Source organism: Primulina tabacum, chromosome 9 (assembly GCF_025594145.1).
Source record: "Primulina tabacum isolate GXHZ01 chromosome 9, ASM2559414v2, whole genome shotgun sequence".
In the NCBI taxonomy this organism is placed as follows: Eukaryota; Viridiplantae; Streptophyta; class Magnoliopsida; order Lamiales; family Gesneriaceae; genus Primulina; species Primulina tabacum.
This window is the reverse complement of record NC_134558.1, coordinates 36,058,419-36,072,051: the sequence shown is the minus strand read 5'-3', so window position 1 is coordinate 36,072,051 and position 13,633 is coordinate 36,058,419. Positions and strand designations below refer to the sequence as shown.

General features: G+C 37.1%; 3 protein-coding genes across 3 annotated transcripts; all 3 read right to left on the bottom strand.

The window, feature by feature from the left end:
- Nucleotides 1–3,511: 3,511 nt before the first annotated feature.
- On the bottom strand, nucleotides 3,512–4,030 carry LOC142504462 (eukaryotic initiation factor 4A-6-like). Its single transcript, XM_075617325.1, has 3 exons — nucleotides 3,906–4,030; nucleotides 3,740–3,826; nucleotides 3,512–3,634 (listed from the first exon to the last, which is right to left on the bottom strand). Exons 1-3 carry the CDS (start codon nucleotides 3,975–3,977, stop codon nucleotides 3,512–3,514), a joined length of 282 nt encoding a protein of 93 aa, XP_075473440.1. The 5' UTR covers nucleotides 3,978–4,030.
- A 29-nt stretch (nucleotides 4,031–4,059) lies between these two features.
- Nucleotides 4,060–4,719, bottom strand: LOC142556763 (uncharacterized). Its single transcript, XM_075668251.1, has 3 exons — nucleotides 4,618–4,719; nucleotides 4,341–4,535; nucleotides 4,060–4,270 (listed from the first exon to the last, which is right to left on the bottom strand). Exons 1-3 carry the CDS (start codon nucleotides 4,714–4,716, stop codon nucleotides 4,145–4,147), a joined length of 420 nt encoding a protein of 139 aa, XP_075524366.1. The 5' UTR covers nucleotides 4,717–4,719; the 3' UTR covers nucleotides 4,060–4,144.
- A 4,356-nt stretch (nucleotides 4,720–9,075) lies between these two features.
- Nucleotides 9,076–12,300, bottom strand: LOC142504461 (uncharacterized). The gene is made up of 2 exons (XM_075617324.1): nucleotides 12,252–12,300; nucleotides 9,076–11,762 (listed from the first exon to the last, which is right to left on the bottom strand). Exon 2 carries the CDS (start codon nucleotides 11,749–11,751, stop codon nucleotides 9,076–9,078), a length of 2,676 nt encoding a protein of 891 aa, XP_075473439.1. The 5' UTR covers nucleotides 11,752–11,762; nucleotides 12,252–12,300.
- Between the last annotated feature and the right edge of the window lie 1,333 nt (nucleotides 12,301–13,633).

Below are 13,633 nucleotides of genomic sequence, written 5' to 3'. Positions count from 1 at the left end.
TATCATAATTTATTTTTTTTAAGTGTAAACCGCATAGGCGGATTTTTAATTGTAAAATCGCCTAGGCGGCTTTTGCGCTAGGCGGCCGATTAATACGGTGGCGCCTAAAAGTTTCGACTAGCCTAAAATCGGGACAGTTTTGGACCGCCCAGCGCCTAGGCGGTCCTAGGCGGGGATTTCTAGAACACTGCCCTCTAACTCCTCTGTTAGGCAACGCCGTAGCAGGAAAATAACATTTTTCTTCTCCCAAACTCTACTCCTCTGCTAGGACGATGCCTTAGCAGGAAAATAAAATTTTTCTCCTCCCCACTTCTGCTCCTCTGCTAGGCGATGCCTTAGCAGGAAAATAAAAATTCTCTACCCTCACACTCTAACTCCTCTGCTAGGCGACGCCTTAGCAGGAAAATAAAAATCCTCCACCTTCACCCTCTAAATCCTCTGCTAGGCGACGTCGTAGCAGGAAAATAACATTTTTCTCCTCCCAAACTCTGCTCCTCTGCTAGGCGATGTCTTAGCAGTAAAATAAAATTTTCCTCCTCCCCACCTCTGCTCCTCTGCTAGGCGATGTCTTAGCAGGAAAATAAAATTTTCCTCATCCCCAGTTCTGCTCCTCTGCTAGGCGATGTCTTAGCAGGAAAATAAAATTTTTCTCCTCTCTAACTCTGCTCCTCTGCTAGACGATGCCTTAGAAGGAAAATAAAAATTCTCCACCATCACACTCTAACTCCTCTGCTAGGCGACGCCTTGCAGGAAAATAAAATTTTTCTCATCTCTAACTCTGCTCCTCTGCTAGATGATGCCTTAGCAGGAAAATAAAAATTCTCCACCATCACACTCTAACTCCTCTGCTAGGCGACGCCTTGCAGGAAAATAAAAATCTTCCACCTTCACCCTATAAATTCTCTGCTAGGCGAACGCCTTAGCAGGAAAATAAAAATCCTCCACCTTCACCCTCTAAATCCTCTGCTAGGCGACGCCTTAACAGGAAAATAAAAATCATCCACCTTCACCCTCTAAATCCTCTGCTAAGCGACGCCTTAGCAGGAAAATAAAATTTTTTCACCCTCGCCCTCTAACTCCTCTGTTAGGCGACGCCATACGAGGAAAATAAAAATCATCCACCTTCACCCTTTAAATCCTCTGCTAGGCTACGCCTTAGCAGGAAAATAAAAATTCTTCACCCTCACCCTCTAACTCCTCTGTTAGACGACGCCATAGCAGAAAAATAATTTTGTATTGTGCTAGGGACAGTGCGAGGCACTGTGCTAGGCGAGAGTGCGGGCTGGGTGTGCGAGGCAGGGGCGCTCGTGCTGGGTGACGGGTGCCAGGCGAGCGTGAGCACTCGGGCGAGGGGCGAGCTGGCGGAGGGCGAGGCGAGATTGGCAAGGGTGGCGGGGCGAGCGTGCGCTGTCGTGGGCGAAGGTGTGCGAGGGTGAGCGTGCGGGCAGGCTAGGACGAGTGCGAGCGTGCGGGTAGGGCAAGGGTTGGAGGCGAGCAGGCGCGATGGGCGATGGTTGCACAGAGCGATGCTGCTGGCATGCGATGGGTGAGCCTTCGCGCGGAGGTCTGCGCATTAGGCGAAGGCGCGCTCGGCGAGGGCGAGGCAGGCGCGGGGTATGCGCGTTGGGCGAGCCCTTGGCGGGGGAGAGGCGGCTGGGCGAGAGTCTGTGGGCGAGGCTGGGTTGTGGGGCGAGCGTTCGAAGGGGCAGGCGCGCGGCGTTCGGCGAGGGCGAGACGAAGGTGTGGCGTGAGTGCGAGAGGGCTAGGTGGTTGGGCGAGGGCATGAGGGCTAGGTGGTTGGGCGAGGGTGAGACAAGTGTATGTGGGAGCATGCTGTTCCCAGGCGATGGAGAGCTGGTGAATGAATTGCAGTGAAAATTCTGTATGGGAGAAGTGAGAATGAAGTAAGGAGGTGACCGGAGCAGGGAGGAAGCCCAGATCAAATCTTTCCCCGCATAGTAGTATTGCAGCTTGATTTGTTTCAAAAGTTTTGGAGACTGACGAGCGGCAGGAAGAAAATGTGCAACTCACTCCCCGTAAACCGAGGACAACACAATTAATCGAACTTCGAACCTTCCGATTCAGTTCGACTCGAGAGGGGGAGACTGGTGATACCCCATGTATGTGCCCATTACCCCTGGCCCATTCCTAGCCCAAATGAAAGACATGCCCATCAAGGGCCCAGGTATTCTCTTATAAATACCAGGTTTGAGTGTTAATTCATTCATTCACTATATTGTTTTCAGCAGCACCCTTAGCTGCTCCCCCCATATATCCTCAGTCTCTGACTTGAGCGTCGGAGGGGCTACGCCAGGACACCCTCCTGGCCCCCTTCTAACAATCTTACTTGTGATTTCAGGCTCAGGATAATTTCAAAACCTGCGTCTGGACTAGTGACACTTACTGAAAGCGGATCCTAAATTTCCCGTGAGTATCACTGTATTTCAATCTTTTTGGCAAACGCTTGTTTGCATATTGTGTGGGAGTAATTTAATTTGCAAGATAAGTGCATTCCTTCACAAACTAGGCATGTTTGCTCAAAGAAGTTAATAACATATATGTCATGTATACACTATCAAATACCAGAAATGCTTGTTTAGACCATGTATGTTAGGACATGTGTATCAAAAGAGTAGCTTGTCAAAGATTGACCAAAAATCCTATAGGGATCTATTTCCTGCCGTACGATCCAATCCTAGCATCAACACAAAGCCAAATTCTCCTGCAAACACAAAGACGCGGTTTCTACTTTAATTAATGAGAAGAAGTCGAAGACTGCTCATGCCCAATACAGAGGATCAGATTTTGTATTTCTTAGAGCAAGTAATGTTATGCATGAAACAAAATATGCAGTTCAACATATAGGGAATGAATTTGCTACTGCTGTCACTCAGTTTGTAGGTACTTTCTTCAATCACCTTACTCGTTGATCATTGAATGACTTACGAATTACCATTAAAAGGCAATTATTTGTTTGATTGTTAAAATCGTATGTGTGCCAATAAGAGGATGCAGCTATTACATACTGTCAACAGATGGACATAAGCTAGTTGATTCATCAAGTAAGCATAAAGACAACATTATTGTGAACCTATCCTGTTTAATCTAAAGATGTGCCTAACTTCTTTCACCACCCAAGGCAGGTAAGTTGGAGTTCTAATCAAGCCACCCCTCAAACTAGGAGGTTGTGTACCGCTGATACTCAGATTATATTTCCTTGTCAATCTTCCTAAAAACCTCATTTGCTTGATCTCATAATTGATTTGTGACTACTTTACTCCTTCCATTTTTTTAATTTCCTAGAAAACAGAACTTGATACATTCCGAGCAGCTATGACATTCTATTGCTTTTAAGAAATAGTCTGCCACAGTTATAGTAGCATCCCTTGAAATACTGGTTGGATACTCTGAAACAACAAAATTCTGTCGTGTGGAGCACTGGACAAATATCTAATTAATATTATGCGTAACATAACCTAAACATATGGTATTAAATACGAAAATCAGTCCCTTACAGTAGCATCATAGTCTCATAGACGTTCGGTGTCATTTGATCAATCTTGATCTTGTAGATCTTCTCGATCAATTGGACCAGCTTCCAGTCTTCTTCACCAACAAAATTTATAACAGTAACCTGTATATCATTGTTAAACGCGTTCATTAGACTCGGGATATTGAGCAACTACTATAAGAGTAACAAAACTGGATAGCAAGACAAAGAAAAAAGGAAATCAATTACATAGCTAGAAAAGCGCCCGTGCCACCCGGTGTGATGAAGGTATTGCCGAGCGTGGACGGGAAGATCGTAGTTGATCACCAAAGAAACCTACAAAGACTAACAAAAGTTAAGAAACAACTTCATAAATGAATGAATTAATATTAATGACAAAGAGAATCAAACTAACCTCTTCATCAACAAGTTCGGACGCAAGAGCATCCGTCGTGATAAGGAATTTCTTTAAGCGTAGTTCTTCCATTCGTCGATGACACTCCTCTGTTGATGTATTTCCTTTAATCTCTAAAACTTCGAAGTTGCTTGCTTGCATATTTTTTCGCAGACTAGTAACCTGCCACAGAACACAACACAATATTGATCAATAACTCACAAAAATATTAAAAAATTTGAAAACATTGGCAAAGAAAGTTAATCCTGACTGTTAGAGTTGCGAAATACAAAAATTTTTTGGACTTTAAAAGCGTGAAACACGTCTAGCAAAACATGATATTTAGGCTTCTCCTTCTGCTCGCGGACAAAGAAATGACGGATGCCCTGTCATTAAGTCAAAAAAAGAGTTAACACAAGACCCATACAAATAAATCTGGGAAATACTTCCAAATACCTCCATGACTGATACGGGACGACAATATGCTCGAATGACCAGAGCGTCACTCAATCCCATGAAATCAAACATCTCAGCAACTCCAGAAACATCAGTTCTAGAGATCATAAGCAACCGGATTTTCTGAGAAAGGCATTTGAGTATGCCATTTAGCTCATTTGAATGGTCATTTTCAATCATGTCATCAAAGCAATCCTAAGGAAAAGAAAGTAAAATTTGTTTTATAAGAACAAAATAACAAAAACAAAGAGGAATTACATCAGAATAGCTTACGAACCAGCGCCAAAAACCTGATTGACGTGGCCACAAGAGGCTGTTTTTCAAAGGTATCCAGAACATGGTCAGGAGACCCGAGTACGACCCCTCGTTTGATCATCCGGTTGCGCCTGTCAACGTTGCATGGGAGTCGCCTGAGGTTGAGAACGAGGGAAAAAAGTTGGGGTTTAAGGGAAAGTAGTATGGAGTTGAGTAACTAACTCTGTTTTATATCAAACGACCTGGACAGTAGGTTGATAACTGACTCTAATCAACAATAAAAATAAGCCATCATGCCCTGAGTTTTTTAAATAAATATTACAAATTTTAAAATTTTTTTAAAAAATATAACATATTTAAATTTTTTTTAAAAATATAATAAAGTGGGGTTTGAAACCCCACTTTATGAATGAATCCTGACTTTTTTTGCATTCTCGAGGAGGTGGGCTTTGAAACCCCACCCCTTTCTTATTTTTCTTTGTTTATCTTTTTTTTATTACTGTCGTGTACTTCTTCAATCAATAATAGAACACAATCAATAATAGAACACGATATGCATTGTATTGCCATTCATTCTTCTTCATTTTCAGGTAACTATTTTCTTTCTGTATTTCTTTGCTTCCTTCTCTGCTTCCTTCTCTTTTTTTTTTCTTCTTTCAAGATATTGTTTTCTTTATCAAAATTAATTTATTGTCTCATATATGACATTATATTTATGATGATCTAACACGAAGTTTAATTTTTATTTAAATTTTTTTATTTTGCAGGTGTTGAAATATCAGTCGCTTGGAGTTATTCATCTATCATAAAGTCAGTGATTTTTATTAAATTACAATTTTTAATATTATTAATTAAATTTACAACTGTTATATTTTGTGTTATATATTTCATTCATATTTTTTACTTCATATAATTTAAGATGATAATGTTTTTAAAGAAGTGACAAATTTTAATGTTAAAACGGATACGGATGGCTTTATATTCTTATCGTGAAGAGTTATATCAGTCGTAATTTTAATATAATTATTAAGACGAAAAATGAGTGTTTTGAAAAAATAAATAATTTCTCTTGTTTTATCAAATCAAAAGTTAATTGTTGAGTATTACGTAATTTAGAGAAATTAGGACATTAAATATAATTTAGATACAATCCGAGAATTTTTAAAAACTTTTTTTAATCCTTCACTTTTAAATAGAATGAAAATTTTGATCAAATGAAAAATAATTTTGTGATGTTAATTAAATTTTAGGGATAAAAAATGTTAAAAAATATTATAAACTAAAAAATGTTGTAGCAAGTTTGAACTGATATGAGATTATAATATAAATTTGTTTCTTTTCTTATTTTTTATCAGTATATAATCATTCTACTTATTTTTAAAATAAAACAAAACAAATTTTTATTAGTTTTGTGGACTCAAAAAAATATTGTAATTTAAAAAATGTAATTTTGATTTTGTATTTTTATTTCTAATTAATAACAAATTATTCTTGTTTTGTCTTACAAGATGGGGGCATATATCAAACCGATCGACCCTAGTGTCCTTCACTTGCAGGAGACTCATATCTCAAGAACAATATCAAGGGATAATACCGATACGATTTTAGAAGTCAGACGATCGGATAACCGAATTTCGAAACTTTATAGTTCTCGGCTTAATTCATAATCGTGTTTTGACCCTTTTGAATGAGATGGGATTATATGGTATTCTCCGATGTGGTTTTCGACCAATTGACAATCATCTTATTACAACTTTAGTCGAGAGGTGGAGACGTGAGACTCATACATTCCACTTGCGTGTTGGTGAGGCCACTGTCACACTCCAAGATGTTGAAATAATATGGGGTTTGAATATTAAGGGTCAGCCTGTAACGGGAACCGACATGAGTCGCACAGCTGAAGAATGGCAACAAAAATGTGTCGAGTTATTAGGTTTCGCACCCACTGCATCTTTAGTGAGTGGAGGACGCTTGTCGATGGCTGTTCTAGACGCACATTGTAGAGAAAACCATATCGACAACGACAGTTCAGACTTGGAGGTGGTGCAATACACTCGATGTATAGCCTTGATGGTAATTGGAGGATGCATGTTTCCTTACTCCCGTGGTGGTGGTGTGAGTCTTATGTATTTACAGCTACTTCATAATATTCCTCGGGTGAGTAGGTATAGTTGGGGAAGCGCTGTATTATCTTTCCTTTATCGAGAGTTATGTAAATCATCAATTATAGGGAGGAAAATAATATGCGGGCCTTTGTTGATATTACATGTAGCTTTATTATTTTGTCTACAATAATGTGACAATTTTTTGAAACTAAAAATATAATTTTGTTAATGAGGATATTTTGTTTAATGCAGGTTTGGGCTTGGAGCAGGATGACATCTCTTAGTCCTGATGTACATGGTTTTTGTCATATTGTTCATGCGCCCCCCGATGTAAATGATAACAATTATGATACAATTCTTCCTATCGCTCCTTATGGCGCAAGGTAAACTTTTGCAAATCAATTTAACATTTGAGTTATGAAAATATTTAAAATTAATTGTATTTGTTTATTTAGGTGGGCTCGTCATTTCAGTCATACTCATACATCTACCCACTCAGTACGGATTATACGCGAGATACTTGATCTTATGGAGGATGGCCAGGTGTCTGAAAATCAATATTCATCCATATTAATACTGACAAAAATATAACACTCGTATTGATTTTTTATTTTTATTTATTAATTTCAGTTTAATTGGACTGTTTACGATTTCGAAGCACTTGATGTGCAAGCATTCATTAAAGGACATCAAGGGGAAATATGGTGATGTGTATGTCCTCTCATTTGTTTTGATATTGTAGAAATGTATCGTCCAAATCGGGTGTTGCGTCAATTTGGAATGCGACAACGAATTCCCGAACCTGCAACTGATGGGGATGATCTACATAATCTATCCCGAACAGGACACCGTAATTTTGATTGGAAAGAATTTAATAGTGGTCCAATTGAGATTTGGAAAAATAAGGAAAAACATATCGCAGAGGATATGCTCGTCTCTGGACATATGATGGTGGACTATCAATATAAGAAATGGTACAACAACATCACTATACGGTTCATTTCTCCGAACAGTGAAGGAGTTGGTTACTCCAGTGGACAAGCATGTTTCAGAGCCATTGTGGTTAGTGTTGATGAAAATTTAGCCATGTAAACTAATTTTCTTTATTTGCTAGCATTTTCTAAATTGATTTGATTTGTGTTACGCAGGACGAGGAAGCAACCACACTCATAAATCGATTTGGAGGGCTTTACGTGCATGAACAATCGAGGGAGGCACTTGAAGAAGCCATTCAAGATGATTGGAGAATTGGACGACATCTTCGTGATGTACTTAATAGGGTATCTAATGAAGAAGAAGTGCAACATGATATACCACGTAGAAACTCGTTTCAAAATCGTGAGGAATGTAGCCGTCGACGACGACGTGAATCGAGTTCTAGTAGCTCATCTGATTTACATCAACATCGTACACCACATGGATTTGACGTCCCTGGCACATCACATGGTCATTACATGCATGGACCGTCACGTGTTCATGAAATGTCTGGACCGTTACATCAGCCATCAGCAGTGTATAATGTTGACTATCAACCATTGATGCAATATGGTTTTCACACTCCAGATGTTGCTAGTAGTGTATCTCTCACTGAGCTTCTAAATTCTGACCATTGACAGTTTGATAATGAAGTACGTTCATTTTATCACGAAATGCGTTCGAACTATTTGAGTTCACCGATTCCTTTCCATGGATTTTCCGCCACTTCATCTGGTTTTGCTCCAGACAATTTAAACAGAGATCGTAATACAGAGACATATCGTAATACAGAGATGGAAACAGAACATTTTAACTTGCGCAGAAGTGTACGAGTGCGTATACCACGCGGTTGCGGCACTGGCCATTTCTATTACTACTAGTATTAATATATCATCTATGCATGTTGATTTCATATTCTCGTCAATCGTAGTTTGTTATTTTGTTTTCGCACCTTTATTTTGGATTGTTATAATATTTGTGTTTGAAGGATTTTTTAAGTAACTATTTCTATTTTTTATTGTTTTGCAATGTATTATTATTTTAAATGTATTATTGAACGTGGAAACAAACTTCTATGTTTGAAAATAATATGATATATAATGGCATTTGTATAATATATATTATACGATTACAATTCATATATTTGAAAATATTGTTAAAAAACACTATAAAAAAATTTATTTACAAAATGTTGACTTATATGTAATTAACCAAGTTGAAAATTTAATGTATTTTCTAATACAGATTTATATTTACATAAATCATATAACGCGATATAAATTTATTGACAAAATAAATAACAAAGACCAAAGCAAATAATCAAATATCAATTACAACCACGACAACAACTACAATTATTTAAAGATTGTTGATATTACACACTTAATACACAATCACACTTAACTTGCAACACAACTCTTAATATTATTATGATAAATCACACATGAAACTCCATGATTATGACGTGCCACCACGTGCATAGGTTTGTCTCTCTCTTGTTGTTGGTCGATCCATCTCATTATGCAACCTTGATGTTCTATGTCTACAAGCTCTTCGTTTTCACGTCGATCTTGATTATGGTTTAATTCAAATTCTGCGGCATCCCAATATGCTTCATCTGGTATTGGGATAAATCTTCCTTCATATGTTTTAACATATTGGTACATATTAAACCATGGTTGCATTAATTCCATCGGGTCCAATCCGTACCACTTTGCTGTGCATATGGCATGAGAGCAAGGTATTCCAAAAATTGTCCATTTCCCGCACGAGCAATCACGATTACTCAAGTTCACAACTTGTACATGTTCATTGTGTCCTAGTCGTCCACGTGTTACTACGGATGCAGATTTGTCACTGATTTCGTATCTGCTAACACTGTGATTGCTTGATTTGATTGACCATTGCTCGTATTTGTGGAATGCAAAATCAGGCCACGGTTGGTTGTTTGCCACCATACATGCAATTCTTTCTTTACGGTCAAAGAAATATTTTACACAACGTCCAATTGTTAACTGCACAATTGCTGAAATAGGAAGACGTCTTGCACCCTTCAACACACCATTCAAACACTCGAACATATTTGTCGTCATCACACCACGACGCCACCCACCATCATGAGCCATCGTCCACTTCTCACGTGAAATCCCAGACAAGTATCGATACGCATTCGGGTTATGGTTTTTAATTGCATCCATTGTGGCATCAAACTTACGTATCTGATGTTGAGTTCCCGCTCGCCAACACAGATCTTTCAAATGAACATTCTTAGACTGATTGTTGAAATTTGAGCACACATGTCTCAAACAAAAATGGTGTACACCACGAGGCGGTTTGAAAGCTTGTATATCATCCACAGCGCTTACGATAGCCCGATGCCTATCAGAGATAACACATATATCTCTAGCCCCACGAATGACATGTTTGCTTACATTATCAAGGAACCATTTCCATGAGTCGTATGTTTCTTCATCAACAATCGCAAAAGCCATTGGCAACACCTGATTGTTTGCATCCAATCCAACTGCTATCAACATTTTGTACTTGTACTTGGTATATAAATGGGTTCCATCGATGCTAATAACCCTACGACAATGTTCAAACCCATCTATGCACGGTCTGAATGCCCAAAACACATAGTTCAAAATCTTCATTGTTGGGTTATATGTATCAATATGGTTCCACTCAACAATAGAGCCTGGATTGTGCTTCACGAGGGCGCCCATATATCTCGGTAGTCGTCGAACAGAAGTTTCCCATGTTCCATAAACATTCTCAACAGCTCGCCTCAAGCTATGCCATGCCTTGTGATACGAAATATTGTACCCAAATTTGTCCTTAATTAGTTGCATTACATATTTGATTTCATATGAAGGGTCATAATGAACGATACCCACAAGAGTATTTGCCACCATGTTCATGTCCATATTATGATGGTCAATGCCAACATGACTAGAGATACATGTGTGTGACCCACCATACTTAGTGATTTTCCAATAGCCCGATTTCACCTTGAGTGATGCTCGAAGACCCCATTGACATTGCATAGTTGAAGACTTATTTTTGCAGCAAACTTTCCAAAACGTTGGCGAGCTTTGGACAACACGGTACTCTTGTCTTGTAACCCTAACAGAGTAGTCTTTAACACTTGCAATAAGTTCTTTTTTGTCCTTAAATACCATGTTAATGCACAACTCGCCTCTTTCAGGGTTGTAATAGGTGGTGCGACTTGCATATGGGAGATCTGGAGAATCTGGAATTTTTTCATCATACACTTGGCTGAAAAATGGTGGATCTTCATAGGTTATCGGCCTATCCGTTTGAATATTGGCAAGCACCGTACCTTGCCTCCATGCTTGAGATGATGTACCCTCATTTGGAACTCGTCGGTTATTGACATCATGTTCACATGTATTATTGTCATCATATTCATCACCATTACCATCTTCAGAATCGTTGGAAGGTGAATCTTCATCACTATCCTCATCATGGTAACTATCCATAAAGAAATCGCACATCGTTTGTTCGTCATATGGTGTATATGCACTAGACTCCCATCTATGCCTATCATCTGGCCATGGAATGGTTTGTTCAACTACATGACTATTCACATATCGATCCCAATTATTTGGTTGTTCATCTTCACCCCTAACAACATTTGAAGTTCCTCCTCCATCATCGAAACCCATTGTACTCAATCCTTGCGTAATACATGGGATGTAGGCTTCTAGATTATTGGAACAAACATTATTTGGTATTGGCTCAGACTCAATATACAAATGTAAACACTGTAGATCAATCTGAGATGTCATAAAATGTAAATTATCGTCATCTTCGAGACAAAGTTGAAACTCTATTCTATGCGTCATCTCCATGTATACATATTTAGTAGACACCTTCAGCTTGAATTCTTTGCTGTTAATATTTAACTTTTTATACAATCTCCTCATCAAATCAGAATAAGTTATGGAACGTGGTACCGTCATCATCTTAACAGCATGCTTGCTGTATTCCACAGTTCCTTGTTGTACAACTACGTAACCATTGACATACAACGCCACTGATATAGTGTCCATTTTCACATTCTCTGTGTTACGAGAATATAATTAATCACAACACAACATTATGTCATAATTACCAAACAAAATAACTCAAATTACAGTTTAAATTCGAATTCAAATTGATCTTTAATGTTTTTGATAAATAAAATTATTTTTTGTATTATTGAATCAATTTACAACTCATTGTTATAATTATTAAAAATGAATAATATATTATAATATAATACATGTTTGGTTAAAGTATAATATAATTTTAAGGTTTATATAAAAATAATTAATTTAAAAATCATATTTTCATACGATAATTATTTTTAAGATTACAACTGCTACAATTCTTCACGATATGAATATAAAGACATATGTATCCGTTTTAACATTAAAATTTGTCACCTCTTCAAAAACATTATCATCTTAAATTGTATGAAGTACAAAATATGAATGATATAACACGAAACATAACAATGGTAAATTTAATTAATAATACTGAAAATTGTAATTTAATAAAAATCACTTACTTTAAGATAGATGAGTAACTCCAAATTATTGATTTTTCAATATCTGCAAAAAAAAAATTGAAATAAAAATAAAAACTTCTTGTTAGATCATCATAAATATAATATCATATACGACACAACAAATTAGTTTTGAGAAGGAAAAAAATAGCTTGAAAGAAGGAAAAAAAAGAGAAGGAAACAAAGAAATGCAGAAAGAAAATTGTTACCTGAAAATGGAGGAGAAATGGTGAAACAATGCAGTGTTTCTTAGATAATATTGCAACAACTGATTCCACGCATGTTCTATTATTGATTTCACGGAATAATTCCACGACAATAGTAAAAAAGTATACAGTGTAGCAGGCAAAAAAAAATAAAAAAGAAAGTGGGGTTTCAACCCACCTCCTCGAGAATACAAAAAGAAATCAGAAATTTCTGCAGAAAGTGGGGTTTGAAACCACACTTTATTATATTTTTGCAAAATTTTTAAATATGTTATATTTGTTTAAAAAAATTTAAAATTTGTAATATTTATTTAAAAAGTCCATCATGCCCTCGTTCTGAGCCGATGCCACCCCAATCGCGGTGGGTGTGGGGCTTGTCATTGACTCCCACGCGAACTTCGTTTGAGCTACGTTAATATTTCTTCCCCGAAAAATGAAGAGATCCCAACAAACAAAAGCAAAACAAATCTCAACATAAAAAATGAAGTCATCTTTCGAATTAGAAAATGAGTATGAGTTTTCTGATGATGAAGAAGAAGAAGCGCAGACTTGGGGGAAAGAGAGAAGGAAAATGAACTCGGTGAAAATCAATCAATCAAGCTTCTCCGAGTAACTATTAAACATGCAGAGGCAGTGTCAATTAATACAGAGCTAATTAACTCTTTTTTTTTTTTTACGATAAGTGAGCTAATTAAAATCTGTAACAATCTAGGTAGTTTGAAATAATTAAGGACTTGTTTTTTTTTTTTTTTTCAAATAACGAAGAACAAAAATTTAATCTCATGACTATGCACTAATGACTATCTAGTGATAATTTAGCCTTTAGTCGTAAAATTAATTTATTAATACGTTTTCGGAGCATAATTTATAAATGTTACTCACGAACTTGAGTCCATAATCACAGTTTTATGTAATATTAAAAATATGAAAATGAACCTGTGACAATCAAAATTAAGTTTAGGCTATGTTGGAATCAAAATTTTGATAAAAACATGAAATTCATTGTATTTGTTTGTTTCAAAATCAGTTTTCTTAAAAATGGTATTGAAAAAGGATTAAACTTAATGGAGTATGAGGGAGAAAAGACACACAACACATAAAGTAAGTGTGCATAATGCTAAAATATGTCAAGTTTTCTAGTAAAATGGTACTTATATAAAACAAATCATGTGTGACAGA